This window comes from Bubalus kerabau, chromosome 3 (genome assembly GCF_029407905.1).
Source record: "Bubalus kerabau isolate K-KA32 ecotype Philippines breed swamp buffalo chromosome 3, PCC_UOA_SB_1v2, whole genome shotgun sequence".
Classification (NCBI taxonomy): Eukaryota; Metazoa; Chordata; class Mammalia; order Artiodactyla; family Bovidae; genus Bubalus; species Bubalus kerabau.
In genome coordinates, this window is record NC_073626.1 from 180,778,260 (window position 1) to 180,794,096 (window position 15,837).

The 15,837-nt window shown below is 46.3% G+C and overlaps 1 protein-coding gene across 1 annotated transcript; it reads right to left on the bottom strand.

The window, feature by feature from the left end:
* Nucleotides 1-5: 5 nt before the first annotated feature.
* Nucleotides 6-13,900, bottom strand: LOC129647360 (uromodulin-like). Its single transcript, XM_055574491.1, has 9 exons — nucleotides 13,723-13,900; nucleotides 13,501-13,653; nucleotides 11,004-11,209; nucleotides 9,013-9,167; nucleotides 8,108-8,353; nucleotides 4,871-5,033; nucleotides 4,321-4,582; nucleotides 3,601-3,633; nucleotides 6-181 (listed from the first exon to the last, which is right to left on the bottom strand). Exons 1-9 carry the CDS (start codon nucleotides 13,898-13,900, stop codon nucleotides 6-8), a joined length of 1,572 nt encoding a protein of 523 aa, XP_055430466.1.
* Nucleotides 13,901-15,837: the final 1,937 nt, after the last annotated feature.

Below are 15,837 nucleotides of genomic sequence, written 5' to 3' on the forward strand. Positions count from 1 at the left end.
ACCAATCAGAAGTAGGGCCGCGCGGGCGTCCCGCCCTTGCACGCCGCCCTCGGCGCGGGGAACGGACGGATCTCTCTGCGCATGAGCCAGTCGCCGCTCTCTGCCGTCGCCTCAGCGCTTCTGCTGGTCTCGCTTCTGGGCGGAGCGCTGCTCACCGGGCCCTGAAGTGGCCTTCTTGGGCCTGTGCAGATTGAAAAACTGGACACAGCTCATTCCGGAATCCCAGCCTACTCCATTCCTCACCACCTATCAGTACTCCCACCTGAAACAGGGGGTCACATTGTGACCAGGAGTTAGGTTGTGATCAGGGTCACTGTCTTGTCAGGGTCAGGACTTGATCTGGTTACATAACAGGCCATGGTCAGTCTGTGACCAGGAGTCAGATTGAAGGGTATGGGATCAATTTTGCCTCCCTACTCAAACGTTCCCCCCCCCCCATTTATATTTTAATGAAGATTTTTGGCTCTAATTTCAGAGAATATTCACAATTTTCAACACAGTTTAAGTTCAATAGCTTCCTTTTAACTTTATTTTGTTTCGTTCTGTTTCCTTTTTGAGATATTTAAGCATAATATAGTCAATGGTATTTTCCCCTTATACTTTAGGATATTTTCTTTTTTTGCCCCAGCCTGTGGCTGGCAAGATCTTAGTTCCAATCTTGGTTACCCTACCAGAGATTGAACTGAGCCCTCAGCAGTAGAAACCCCAAGTCCTAGCCATTGGACCGCCAAGGAATTCCCTAGGATATATTTTATTTTACTTATTTTAAAATATTTTTATTTATTTATTTGGTGGCTTAGTTGTGGCACATGGGATCTTTAGTTGCAGCATGGGGTCTAGTTCCCTGACCAGGGATCAAATGTGGACCCCTGCATTGGGAGCACGGTCTTAGCTACTGGACCATGAGGGAAATCCTGACTGGGAGATATTTTAAATGTGGGCAACAGGGCTATTTAAAAGGTCTCTCTACTCCAGACTCATAAAGTGAATATAAATTCCCAATGAAATGTAGTTAATTGTACTGATTTAATGTGTGTGATTTTTATGTACCTGAAAAAATAATATGGATTGATCATTTGACTTAATTTTTTTTCTGGAGCTGTTAAATCATTAAATAACAAGATTTTGCAAATGAAATGTTAAAGACTTTTAATTTAGTTGCTTGTAACAACATATTTCCCCAAGAAATTAATTTCTAAAATGATTGTCAGTCAGTTCAGTTCAGTCGCTCAGTTGTGTCCGACTCTTTGCGACCCCACGAATCACAGCACACCAGGCTTCCCTGTCCATCACCAACTCCCAGAGTTCACTCAAACTCACATCCATCGAGTCGGTGATGCCATCCAGCCATCTCATCCTCTGCCGTCTCCTTCTCCTCCTGCCCCCAATCCCTCCCAGCATCAGGATCTTTTCCAATGAGTCAACTCTTTGCATGAGGTGGCCAAAGTACTGGAGTTTCAGCTTTAGCATCATTCCTTCCAAAGAACACCCAGGACTGATCTCCTTCAGAATGAACTGGTTGGATCTCCTTGCAGTCCAAGGGACTCTCAAGAGTCTTCTCCAACACCACAGTTCAAAATGATTATAGATACAAATAAAAGCAGTATTTTAAAAATGAAACAACAAAACAGGCATAGGGCCTTCTTGGGATTTTGTGAAAGTACCACCTCTGTCAGCTTCTAAAGCCTGTCCTGCTTTGTGGTTCACACCATGCAGTGGTACTTCCTGCCTTCAACTATCCTCTCTGTAGGGTCAAAGCCTGTGTTTTGTGTGCTGTTGAATCCCCAGTAGATTCCAACCTGTTTTTGAATGAATAAATGGTAGCACACTGTTGCATATATCCACCCTCTGTTAGGAAAGGGGAGTTAATGAGGCTGGAAATAATGATCAGAATAATATTATATTCATACCGGCTGTGCTGTGCTTAGTCATTCAGTCATGTCTGACTCTTTGCAACCCCGTGGACTGTAGCCCGCCAGTCTCCTCTGTCCATGTAATTCTTCAGGCAAGAATACTGGAGTGGGTTGCCATGCCCTCCTCCAGGGGATCATCCCAACCCAGGTCTCCCACATTGCAGGCAGATTCTTTACCATCTGAGCCACCAGGGAAGCCCATGAATACTGGAGTGAGTATCCTATCCCTTCTCCAGGGGATTTTCCTGACCCAGGAATCAAACTGGGGTCTCCTGTATTGCAAGCAGATTCTCTACCAGGGAAGCCCTATTTTGACACATTAAATCCTAATTCTGAAATTGAATAGTTCTTGCCAATTCTGCAGAAGAAAGGAGACTTGGAACCAGTTGGCCATGGCCCAGCAGCTTACCTAGAATGAGAGTCATGGAGTCCCCATGTTGAAGCAAAGATCATCTGGTCAAATTCTTTCATCTTACAAATAGAGGAACCGAGACCCACAGAGAACAAAGTTACTTCTCACATGTATGTATACACACACACACACACACACACTCACACACACACACACAGACACAAACACATACACCATTCCTCATAAAGCCTTGAAGCTTTGTGGTCTGATAACAGAAAAGGAGTCAAATAAAGTAGGAAAGTTCTCTGCTGTTTATTGGCCATAACCTTTGCCTACACCTTACCATATTGAGCAGTACAAACCTACCCTTGGAAGAGTTCCAGAGATAGGAAGGGAAGGTGAAATGAGGAAGCACACTGCCCAAGACTCAGTGGCTACAATCCTTACCAGACAGTTTAATAAGTCACACATGGATTCCATCTTCACCCCCAACCTGTTTGGTCCCTAACAAGAGGACAGATTAGTTGCCTTCCCCTATATCTTCCTCCACCCTATGCTTGCCTCAGGCCACTAAACTAAAGGCTAAGGACTAGAGCTTCGGGGGAGTATCTGGATAGGATTTTATCCTAGCATCCAGCCTATCACCGCGAGAAGAAAGATGGCCATCCAGGATCCTGTAGGAAAGAAAGAAATGATTTTAAAGCAGAATTAGGTGGCTTTGTGAGCCTGGGAAACATTTTAGGCTTAAACACTCTACTTTGGAGATTATTTAGTAAGTCATTCATGCATTCTTTCAACAAAGCTTTCCTGGGGCTCACTGCGTGGCCCTGAGTACTCAGACAGTTGGATAGCATCACTGACTCAATGGACATGAGTGTGAGCAAACCCCAGGAAATAGGGAAAGACAGGAAAGCCTGGCATGCTGCCGTTCATGTGGTAACAAAGAGTTGGACATGACTTAGTGACTGAACAACAACTGTGCGGCAGTTCCACTGCTGGTCTGGGGGTGAGGTGGATGGAGATACAAAGATGAACTCTCCATTCAATGTGGACTCCACTCAACCCCCTCACTTGTCATTTCCTTCCTGGCCTTGTATCTTGACATTTCAACCCCTACTCTAAATCATTTCTGGATAGCCTCAGGTTCTGATAAGGGATAAAACGTTATGATTACAAACAGTCCCCAAATGACAACTCTGCCATGTATAGCTGAGAAAGCTAAGACTTAGGGTAAATAACTTCTCCCAAGTCACATACTATTGAGCAGAGATAAGATCCACCCCAGACCCTGGTGCAGCCATCAGAACTTTGTCACAGCAATCCCTGGGTACCAACCTGCCAGACTCCTGGGGCTGGAGGCACTGGACTCTGAAACCGCAAACGAAGAAAGATTAAGCTTAAACTTTTTAGGCTTAAATACTCTACTCTGCGGATTATTTAGTGTCATTTATGCATTCTTTCGGAGAAGGCAATGGCACCCCACTCCAGTACTCTTGCCTGGAAAATCCCATGGACAGAGGAGCCTGGTAGGCTGCAGTCCATGAGGTCGCTGAGAGTCAGACACGACTGAGTGAATTCACTCGGACTTTTCACTTTCATGCATTGGAGAAGGAAATGGCAACCCACTCCAGTGTTTTTGCCTGGAGAATCCCAGGGACGGGGGAGCCTGGTGGGCTTCCATCTATGGGGTCGGACAGAGTTGGACACAACTGAAGCGACTTAGCAGCAGCAGCATGCATTATTTGATTAAGCAAAAGGACCATTTCTTGAAGCATGGGCTCAGAAGGTTGTGATGATGAACCTTCTGCCTCTAAAGAATAGACTTACTAAGAAGACTCTCACTTTCCTGTGAGGGTCAGAGCTTTGGAAGGTTGTCACCAAACAGAGAAAAGGGAGAGATGGTTTCAGACTAGCAGGAGGGTTTACAAAAGCAGACTGGCACAAGAGATAAACAGACTGGGAGAAAATGGGTCTGGGGTGGGCAGAAAAGAGAGAATGGGAGGAGAAAAGTTTAATGAGTGAGAAAGGGAACCAGGATGGGGTGAGAGAGGAGACCTCTCCAGAGCAAAGGGGTCAAGGAGGAGGACACAGACTGGAATTGAGGGAAGAGTATGGTAGGAAGAGGTGAAAGGGTTGGCATCTCAGAACAGGTCAGTGGGGAAATATGGAAGAGGAGCCAAGGAGGCCCCCAAATGATCCAGTTACCACTTAATCGAATGGGCCCGAACACCAGCCAGCCACTGCCACTCTCCCGGCCCTCCCGGGTTGAGATCTCCCAGGCTCGATTCCTCCCAGGTAGACTGTTCTTTCTACAGGTCTGTGGGGACAAAGCAGAAGGGTAGGGAAGTCTCTCTCCACCCTTCCTGGTCGGGCCTTTGCCTGAGATGCCCTGGTTGCCCCATTGAATTCACCAAAATCCTGCCCTTTAGGATCAATCTACAGGCCCCCTGCCCTGGGCAGGCTAGGCCAGGCCAGGCCCCAGCACCACCGTCCTCCAGGCCCCGCCTTAGTCCCACCCTCGGGGTGAAGGAATTGCAGGGAGCCCAGCTCCCCAGCTAGCCGCCCACAGCTGTGGCCCGTGGAGCACCTACTGCTGCCCGCTCACCGGTAGACACGGGCGTCCTGCCTGCTTGTCACACAGGGTCACTCGGCTGTGCAGGTAGAGTGCATCGCTGGGCAAGAGGCGGAACGGGTTGAAGGCCAGTTTCACCTCCAGGGAGGCCCCGTTGGCCCGCGGGCCCTCCAGCAGCCGCTTGCTGACCGGGCAGCTGTCGGGAGAGGCAGCGTCCCCATGGTTAGGAGCCCAGGCAAACACTGATTCCCCCTTTCTGGCTTGTCTGGTGTGGGTGTACATGCTGGGTCTCATGATGAAAATTCATGTGCATTATTTCATTGTATTCTCACATCAGTCATAGGAGGACAATACTTTTGCCCCCCTCCTCTTTCTTTCTTTACTTCTTTCTCTCCCTCCTTTTCTTCCCTTCCCTCCTTGTCTCCCTCTCCTTCCCTTCATTTTTCTCTCCTTCCCTCTTTCCCTCCCTCTCTCCCCTTTTTCTTTCTTTCTCTTTCCCTCCTTCCTTTTTTTTAAAAAACGTCTTTTCTCTCCCTCTTGTCTTTTCCTTTTTCTCCTTCCTCTCTTACTTCTATTATTATTTTGATGATGTGGTGGTAGTAACTTAAGGCAAGATGACCTTTTATTTTTATGTGTGTTTTTCTAAGGCCCTCCCCTTTCAGTAAAGTGCGCTTCTTCGCTGGACGTAGTTTATCAGTGATCACTTATCAGCTGCTGCACATTAAAAAAAGGAAACCTCAGCTACTGGTGGCAAACTCTGATAGACACAAAAAATTATGAGCTCAGGGATTTGGAGGTAGTGGCCTGAACTGTTCATGGTGTTGTCATGGTGACTTTTTTGAGGTGACAGTAACCTAAATGTAACCCCTTCACTATAACTGATAACACTGGGATAGAGTCCGTGGGCAGACAGTCTTACTGTGCTTAGGTTCTGTTCCTGGTGCTTGGGAGAAAGTTCACTCAGGGAACTGAGTGAATGAAACAGACCAAACCTCCTATTCTCTTGTGGGTAAGAGGAGACACACAATAAATAGCTTAATAAAAAAAAAAAAGTAAATGAGCTCATGTAACATAGTATATAATAGGAGGTGATAAGTAGAAGAAAGAAATATGGATCTAGACTGGATGAGTGGACGATAGTTGCAATTTTAAATAGCAAGGATGGGGTAGGCTTCATTGAAATGGTGTCCTTTAAGTAAAGACTAAAGGGATGAGAATTTTCCATATAGGTATCAGGGCGTTGAGGATTCCAGGAAGAGAAAACAGCTAATGTAAAAGCCTAAGGGAGAGCAAATTATCTTCCCACTAAAGTACCTGTCCCCACAGATGCTACCTCCTTGGGCTTTAGGGAATCACCTCTATGACCTCTCTCCCGTGTACTTTCTGAAGCCCGTGTAATCTTTTTATACCCTGGGGTCTTTATTCCAGGACTCAAGCTTGCTTGCTTGCTCAGTTGCTTCAGTCATGTCTGACTCTTTGAGACTCTATGGACTGTAGCCCGCCAGGCTCCTCTGACCATGGAATTTCCTGGGCAAGAATACTGAAGTGAATTGCCATGCCCACCTCCAGGGGATCTTCCTGACCCAAGGGTCTAACCTGCGTCTCTTGTGTCTCCTTCATTGGCAGGCAGGTTCCTTACCACTAGTGCCACCTGTGAAGCCCAGTATTTTTCACCCTTGGGTCTTTATCCCTGGTGGCTCAGATGGTAAAGCATCTGCCTGCAATGTGAGAAACCCAGGTTCGATCCCTGGGTCGGGAAGATCCCCTGGAAAAGGAAATGGCAACCAACTCCAGTACTCTTGCCTGTAAACTTCCATACATGGAGGAGCCTGGGAGGCTACAGTCCATGGAGTCGCAAAGAGTCAGACATGAATAAGCTATTTCACTTTCACTCTCTTTATTCCAAAACTCAAGCTTACTATCAATAAAATCCATTCTAGTTTCCCCCCTTGACGGTCCTTTTCTTCTACTTCTTTTATCTTTGGCTGCATCATGTGGCTTGTGGGATCTCAGTGGTTGGAATTGAACCTAGCTCCATGGCAATGAAAGCGCCAAGTCCTAACCACTGGACTGAGAATTCTGTCCTTTTTTTCTTTTAAAGATGAGGAAACTGAAGCTTAGAAAAGCTAAGTAGGTTGTCCAAGTTCCTTCAGGTAGCAACCTGGATGCAGTGCCACCCATACCCTTAATCACTAGGTTCTCTTTTCTCCAACAAAGGGGCTTCCCTGGTGGCTCAGATGGTAAAGAATCTGCCTGTAATGCAGGAGACCCGGGTTCCATCCCTGGCTGGGGAAGATCCCCTGGAGAAGGGCGTGGCAACCCACTCCAGTATTCTTGCCTGGAGAATTCCATGGACAGAGGAGTCTGGCGGACTACAGTTCATGGGGTCACAAAAAGTCAGACATGATTCACTTTCACTTTTTCTTTCCTCCTGACAAAGGAAGAATTGCATGGTAGAATGGATTTGGTGGTGTCTCAGAACCAGGACTCTGGAAGCATGAGTAGATCAGCATTATGGCCTTGGTCTAGTCATTAAATTCTGAATCCTCTAATCCTCTCATTTTTAAAGTGGAGGAAATAATACTTCACAGGGTTTTTTCAGAAACAAATGAGGCGATGAATGATTACTGTGCTCTGTGAACCCTTGTTAATAATAATGAAATAAAACCAGGAGGCAGGAGACATGGCTCGTTCCCTTGACCATGAGCTGTTGAGGGTAAGGACTTGAACCACCACTTAGCAAGGTCTACCACTTACGAGTTGTGTGAACTGAGCCGAAGTTTCTCCATCTATAAAATGGGAATGAAAATATAACTATCTCATACAGTGTGTTGTGAGCCTTATGTGAATTAATATATGCGAAGTGATTTGAACAGTGTCTGTTCAAATGTCAAATATATTAGGTAGTGTATCGTACCCTGAAATGTTAGCTTTGTTTTCGTTTTTTACTTTTATGACTGTAAACCCTCAGTAATTGTTTGAGAAAAGAAGATAAGGAATGAGTGGCGTTAATTGGCTGTAATCTTGTATAGGACTTCATTTCCCATCACCTTAATTTACTCATCTGAAACATGGAAATGATAATAATCTTTGCATTTTCTTCAACAAACATTCACCCAGCACTTACTTTCTCCTCCTGCTTACGTATTAGCAGTACAGAGAAGGGTGACAGGACCTGTGCTCGTGGGTATAAAACCACCCAGCCCAAGCTACAGTCCAAGAGCTAGAGTAGCAGCGAAAGGAGGTTACCAGGGCCCCACGGGTACTTACCTTTCCTTCACAAAGTAGTGGGTGGCCTTAACAGCACCACTCCTGGAGATGCTGGTGCTGGCGAAGACCTCATTGACCACCAGGGCAAATCTATTTGGGTCACTGCTTGTCGCTCTGAGGACTACGTAGAGAGGCTTGTGAAGGGGAGCTGGTCTGTTCTCAAGTGGAGACAAGCACTGGGGGTCTGTGTAGATGCCCAGGATGACGATGGTGTCCCCAGTGCCCAAAATATGGATGGTGATATATCTGGAGAGGGATGGCAATAAGACCGTCACTACAAAACCCCAGAGGCCGGGGGTATCACTCACCCTCTGCATTGTACCTTAGTTCAAAGAGCACTGGTAGCCACAGAGAACCAGGGGCAGGGAAGTGTTAGTCGCTCAATCATTCCAACTCTTTGTTGAGCCTGCCAGGCTCCTCTCTCCATGGAATTCTCCAGCCTAGAATACTGGTGTGGGTACTCATGCCCTTCTCCAGGGGATCTTCCCAATCCAGGATTCAAACCTGGGTCTCCTGCATTGCAGGCAGATTCTTTATTGTCTGAGCCATCAGGGAAGCCCATGGGAAGGGAGTGGAGGGGCAAGTTTGCTAACCTTCTTCCTGGACCTCCTAAAAAGTGAGGGGCCACATCATAGATCCTCAGACCCCAGGGCCATTGGAGATATCTGAGCCATCCTACCTCAGGTAATTTACATAAACAACCCATAATGTATTACTTCATAAAAGCATCTTTTTCTTCCACTAATACTTTGAATCTTAGTCCAAGAGGTACCTATGATTGCTGGGTGGGCATGGCGGGGGGAACCAACATCCGGAGGGTGTTGACTCCTTTTGCGTCGATTATAGGTAGCAGTGGGAACTCTGCAGGGCCCAGCCAGAGAGGCAGCTGATGAAAAGGAACTCACGTGAAAGAGACTACTGGGTTGGGGTGAGTGACATTCACCACCAGAGCGTACGTGCAGCTGAGGCTGAGCATCATGATGTCAGTTTTATTGGCAGCATCAGGGTGAGATTTCAGAAGCTGCACCTCCAGAGAATAAAGGGCATGGCTCTTGTTGATCTGGAAAAAACCGGGAGGCAGCCATTACCCTCAGATCTCCTGGGGAATCTCTGTCTTCCATCATCGTTTGTTACAAGTTGTTTATTTAAACAAGAGGAATGGCCAAAGCCTGGACCTCTCTGGCAGTCCAGTGGTTAAGATGCTGCACTTCCCCTGTAGGGGATGCAGATTTGATCCCTAGTGGAAAATCCCGCGGCCAAAATATAGGGGCCAAGAAAAGAGTAATGGCTAAAGTTTACTGAGCATGAGTTATATTCCAGGCACTATGGTCTGAATGCAACCCTGTGAGGAGGGGGGGGTCCATTATTAGTCCCATTTTACAGAAGGGTAAACTGAGGCTTATTTCTTTGTCTGCACAGTGCGCCTGCAGGATCTTAGTTCCCCAACAGGGATTATACCCAGGCCCTCAGCAGTGAAAGCACAGAGCTCTAACCACTAGACTGCCAGGGAATTCCCAAAAGAGTAAACGGAGGGTTAGAAAGTTAAAAGATTTGCCCAAAGCAACTAACAATGCCAGAATTCAACATCTCACTGATCCCAGAGCCCATGTTCTTAACCTCTGTGTCAGTGGTTCTCAAATTTCAACATGCATTTTAGAATTTCCTGGAAAAAAATAAAAGAATCACTGTAGGACTTGTTAAAATTGCGGATGCCTGGTCCTTATCCCAAGATTCGGATATTTTTTTGATATTTCGTTGTTTTCCACAGGATTTCTTAAAAGCAAATCAAAATGATTTGTTTTATTGCTGTAAATCAAGCAGTTTATTTTAAAAAGAACGCAGAGAATTCTAGGGGCAAAGCCATGGACTTATCTATTACATGTTGAAACTGTCAACTCTGTGCTATTGACTTGGGCAAGAGAACCCATCTGTGGGTGGCAGAACTAGATACTGGAGGAACTACATCACCCACCTTACCCCACCATTGTAACAAACTCTGGTTTTCAAACTGAGCCCAGAGAGCTCCAGGGCCTCTTTGAAGGGGCATTAAAGTCTACCTATGTGTTAGGGGGAAGCTGATCCAGCAGGGCACTCTTCCTCCTGCTGCATTCAATCAGAGCTGCTCTATTTTTATATATTTCTTTTTATGTTTGGCTTTTCATAAGAGCCCTTTCCAGGAAAGGAAGTAACAGCATAGTGAGCAGTTAGGAGCACAAGCCAGCTCGGTTAATAACTAACTGTCTGACTTGGGATAATCCCTCAGCTTCTCTGATCCTTAGATTGTTCATCTGTAAAATGGAAACTTCACAGGATTATTGTGAAGATTTAGCGAGACATTGCATATAAAAAAGATTCTGACCCACAGCACATGGTACACAGTATGTGTGTGTCAATTGGTCGTGTCTGACTCTTTGTGACCCCATGGACTGTAGCCATGCTCCGGGCAAGAATACTGGAGTGGGTTGCCATTCCCTTCTCCAGGGAATCTTCCCGACCCAGGGATTGAACCCGGGTCTCCTGCATTACAGGCAGATTCTTTAACATCTGAGCTACCAGGGAAGCCCGGCACACAGTAAGACATTAATAAATACTGGTTGTGGTTGTGGTAGTTATTATTTTAAAGGATTCTGTGGCTGACAAGTTTGGAAATCAATTTCCCAATCCATCCAACATGGCACCATTTATAAAGGCATTCCTAATCTGATGAGAGACAACATGGTCTCCTCCCCCAAAAGACTAGTCTGATTGCTAAGACTTGACTTCATTCCAGAGAATTATCCTTCATTTCAATTGAAATAAAGTCACAACTGGTATCAGTCATTCATTTCCCAGTCCCTCCCCCGAAGCACACATACAGCCCAACTTCCTGTCAGAAGATCCCTTCCAGATTGCTCACAGAGAGATGGAGTCCACAAGAACCCTCTTTCTTCTCCACGGTGAAGACCTGGGCTCTGCGACCCTCCTCTGACTTGCTGACGCTGGAGCATCCTGAAAAGGCGCCTTTCCCCAGGATCCAGTGGCGCGTCTTCAGGAAGCAGCTGCTCAGGACCACCTCAATTTTCTGGGGCTGGCAGCGCAGAGCCACCAATGCCCTGGATAGTTCTGTAGGGGGATAAGAGCCAGGACAGAGCTTCCTGAGGCTCCCGAGGTGATGCCATGGGCAGGGGTACTAGTTCTAATCTGGGGGTCCAACCCATAACCACTCCCTTAAAGACTCTCCCTCATGGGAGGAGAGACCCCTCTGCCATGATTGCACCGGGGACCCTAATCCCTGGCCTTAGCTGATCCACTCAGAATCTCTTTCCCAGGAACTGAGCCTGAAAGGAGGCAATAAGGCTTGAGAGTTGTGAGGCAGCCCTCTCCTGCCTTGTGGGCTGAGATGCAGGAACAGCCAGTGTTTGGAGAGAGGAACAAAGCAGTTGTGGGTACCGAAGGGAGTGAAGCAAGACTGAGAGAGGAGAGAGGGGTGACTCGCTGGTTGCCACCGCATCCATATTTCCAAGTCCCGGGGGACCCTGGCTGGAGCCTACCCTTGGGCTTCATGAGACACCCTTGTAATAAATTCTCCTGTTTGCCCTTCTCCAACCCATTGGCTTCTGTTACTTGCCTGGCAAGATTATTTGAGGAGATAATAATTTGCTTTGTTCTTTGATTTCCTTCTTATTCCAACGGGTAACCTGGACCTTGGGGTTTTTGAGGGACCTAAACTGTCTGAACTCAATAGCTCTTTCTGTCTTGTAAAAGCCTAAACTCCTGGAGAGACAGCCGAGGGAGGGAGGGAGCACCACTCAGAGTCACGACAGAGAGGAACGCATCTTCACGTCCTTTTCAGGATTTCTTGGCTTCACAAGGCAACAAATTTTGCTTTGTTCCATGTTTTCAGTTTTCTAAATTAATTAATTAATTATAGTTAAATCGATTAGCATGGATTTTTCTGCCCCTGGCACCACACAGTGCTCTGACACATGTCAGGCACCATGTTTGGGGTGATGAAGGAGAAGCTAATATTTAAGCCTTCTATTCTTTGTGTGTCTGCACTTTCCACACTTGCTGTTGAATTTGGGATGAACCGCTCACAGTTAGTCATTAAAAGTAAAATATCATGGAAATACTAAACATTTCTGGGCTTGCTTTATTACTTTGAATTTAAAGATTTTTGTTTCTTTTTTTTTTTTTAAAAAAAAAGCTCCTTGATTCTATCTTGGCAGACATGTTTGGTCAGAGGCATGGGCTGCAATGTAAGAGCTGGTGCTTTGGAAGTTCCCAGGGGGTCTAGTGGTGAAGACTCTTGTGCTTCCACTGCAGGGGGTGTGGGTTGGATCCCTGGTTGGGGAATTAAGATTCCACATGCTGCATGGCGTGGCATAAAAAAAAAAAAAAGTAGTCTTTTTTAGAAAAATCAGAGTTTTATTAAATTGAAGTATTGGGGGGGTTAGATTTATTTCCACTGTAGGGGGCATATGTTTGGTTCCCAGGACCCAGCTTTAGCCCTGCCAGAGGCTGAGCCTGAGAGGTAGTTGCATTGCTACTCACACAGGGAGATCCCATGACCTCCACCTTTCTATAATATCTGCTACACTTGTCTTGCCTCAACAAGACTTTTTCCCATTTCCCTGCTTAGCCCTCCAGGCCTCTGCTGGGGTTTTATCTTTGGTAGCTCATCATCTACTCCCCCCAGGAAGGCTTAATCTCAGATCAGTCACTGGAATCCTGGGGGCTGAGGGTTGATGACTTGCCCATTCTACCTCTGCTGTAGACCATATGTTTGCACCACCACCTCCAAACCTATATGTTAAATCCTAATTTCCAATGTGACATTATTAGGAGGTAGGTCCTTTAGGAGGTGATTAGGTCACGAGAAGGGAATGGCAACCCACTCCAGTATTGTGGCCTGGAGAATTCCTTGGACTGTATAGCCCATGGGGTCGCAGAGAGTCGGACATGACTGAGTGACTTTCACTTCACTTAGGTCACGAGGGGAAAGCCCTCATGAACGGGATTGGTGACCCCAGAGAGCTCCCTTGCCCCTTCCATCCTGTGAGGACACTCTAAGAGGACAGCTGTCTGAACCAGGATGCGGGCCCTCACCCAATACCAAAGCTACCCGCGCCTTCATCTCGGACTGTCGGCCTCCCGAAGTGTAAGGAATAAGTTTCTGTTGTTCATAAGCCAACCTATGCATGGTATTTTGTTATACCAGCCCGAACTAAGACAAATTCACACGTCTAGCTACCCTTGCTCTCACCGGAAATCACCTCTGCCCAGGTAGACTCTTTAGATGTCAATGTCTAAACCTCACTAGCTCTCCCATGCCCTTTGGACTTAGTTCATCTGGGCCTTCACAGAGTTGTGCAGAGTTCTTAGCTGCACTGTCGGGAGTTCCTCAGACTTACCTGAGTGGACATAGTAGCTGTTATTGCACGTACAACCTCCACTGTCAGCTAGGTACTCATCCAAAGCACAGATTTCTGCTCCAGGACTGCTGCTCCCGGTGTGTCTGGGGGACACTTGACCGACTCCAGTCCTGGCAGAGGATTTTGTTGTCCCTGGGGAGATGGGAGTAAGGCTTGTTGAATGAGCAGCTGTTGTCTCCGGTGACGGGGTCGTGGCAGTACCAGCACTGGGGGCTGATTCCATTGGAGAGGAAGGTGTTTGCATGATGGTATTGTGATGTCTTTCGGACTCCGTGCTTATCGTGGAGGATGTTGTTAGGGTGGAGGGTGCAGCTGTAGTTACCCCTTCCTGAGCCCCAGGTATGTTTGTTCCAGAAACAGTTGTCTCCAGGGTGGTCATGGTTAGTGAAATGGTGTGAGTAACGGCACGAGTGGTCACAGGTAAAGATTCCATCGCATCAGTGGTTTTGTCCAATGTTGCTCGGGAGGTTGTAGCTGACATCTCAGAGACAGTGGTTGTTATGGACCCTGATGACGTAACGTCAATGCCTGATGTGTTTAAAGCCGTTGGAGTTGTGATTGTGGCTGATTTTGAAGAGTCAGCTGCCACTGATGACTCCAGTCCATTGGCTGCACAGCTGGATGTGAATGGGGCTGCAGCTGGAGCACTCTGGTTCTGTTTCGAGGGGTTTGCTGTTGTGGCCATGCTGGATGAGGCTGTGCTTCTGGATGGCCCTCCCTGGGCCTTCAGTCTGGGAGTCATCATGGAATTTGGCAGTGTCGTGCCCTCAGAGGTTGTGGTGATAACTGTATTTAATTTCTCCTCCTGAGTCTCATGTGTTGGGCTTGTCTGCTCAGTGGATCCAGCAGAGCTGCCGGTTGGTGATGAAGTTAGAGGAGCAACTGGTGTTGTATGTTGCTGGGACTCAGACATTGTTGTCCTCCTGATTTTTGGTGAGGCATTAGATGAAACTGCAGGGCCATCGTCTCTCCCACTGTTGGATGGGGCTGAAGTTGTGGAGGAATACTCTGTAGTTCCCAAAGATGCAGAGTTGTTCATGGAGAATGTTGTAATTGACCCCCGGGTTGTCATAATGCCTATAAAGCAAACAAACAAAAAGAAACCAATAAATCTGTTCCCTCCACCAATCCAAATGTTCTCACTTTACCAAATATCTTTATTGCAAGATTCAATAAAGTAATATCAACACCAACTATATTATTACTGGCTTGCACCATTTATGTGCCAGCTCTGTGCTACTTTTATTTTCTTGGGCTCCAAAATCACTGCGGATGGTGACTGTAGCCATGAAATTAAGATACTTGCTCCTTGGAAGAAAAGCTATGACAAACCTAGACAGCATATTAAAAAGGAGAGACATCACTTTGCCAACAAAGATCTGTATTGTCAAAGCTACGGTTTTTCTAGTGGTCATGAATGGATGTGTAAGTTGGACCATAAAGAAGATAGAGCGCCAAAGAATTGATGCTTTCAAACTGTGGTGCTGGAGAGGACTCTTGAGAGTCCCTTGGACACCAAGGAGATCAAACCAGTCAATCCTAAAGGAAAGCAACTCTGAATATTCATTGGAAGGATGGATGCTGAAGTTGAAGCTCCAGCTCCAATACTTTGGCCACCTGATGCGAAGAGCCAGTTCATTGGAAAAGATCCTGATGCTTGGAAAGATTGAAGGCAAGAGGAGAAGGGCATGACAGAGAGTGAGATGGTTGGATAGCATCACTGACTCAATGGACATGAATTTGAGCAAACTCTGGGAGAGAGTGAAGGACTGGGAAGCCTGGCATGCTGCAGTCCATGGAGTCACAAAGAGTCGGCCACAACTTAGTGACTGAACAACTGTGCTAGTAGATCTCAGCTGATGATGCCAGGGAGAGCTAATTTAACTAATTCTGGTAACTATGTCTCATTATGCTTAAAGACTATTCCAGAGACAAGAGTCAGCAAAAGATGGAAATCTATTATCACACTTGATCTTTGATTTCTTTTTATTACGTTCATCACCTGTTTATTATTAAAGTAGCTTCTCACAGATTTTTACTTACATGCATATGTATGAGCATGATCTTTGATTTCTTAATACCTTTTTTGATGTGACTTTCATACTGCATTGAATATGATTTTAATATTTAAAGATAAGCTTTTTTTTTTTTTTTGCAACCTGACCCCTAATTGAAAGCCAAGTGCTTCATTTACTGCAATAGCAGTCAAAGATAGTTTTGACAACCTTCAGTTTTTACCTTGTCTGAGTAAGGTGCTGTTCCAATGTGCAAGCCTTGGCACACTGAATCCTCACATCCACCCTGAGGTAAGGACAA

Bases quoted from the DNA above. Each gene is read 5' to 3' on its own strand.
- LOC129647360 (XM_055574491.1), bottom strand. From the start codon at position 13,900: ATGACCACCCTGGAGACAACTGTTTCTGGAACAAACATACCTGGGGCT. The intron at 5,034-8,107 runs GTAAGTACCCGT...CTCTCCCGACAG, and splicing joins CACTACTTTGTGAAGGAAAG to CTGCCCGGTCAGCAAGCGGC. The intron at 182-3,600 runs GTTGGTACCCAG...CAATCTGCACAG, and splicing joins CAGCCCCAGGAGTCTGGCAG to GCCCAAGAAGGCCACTTCAG.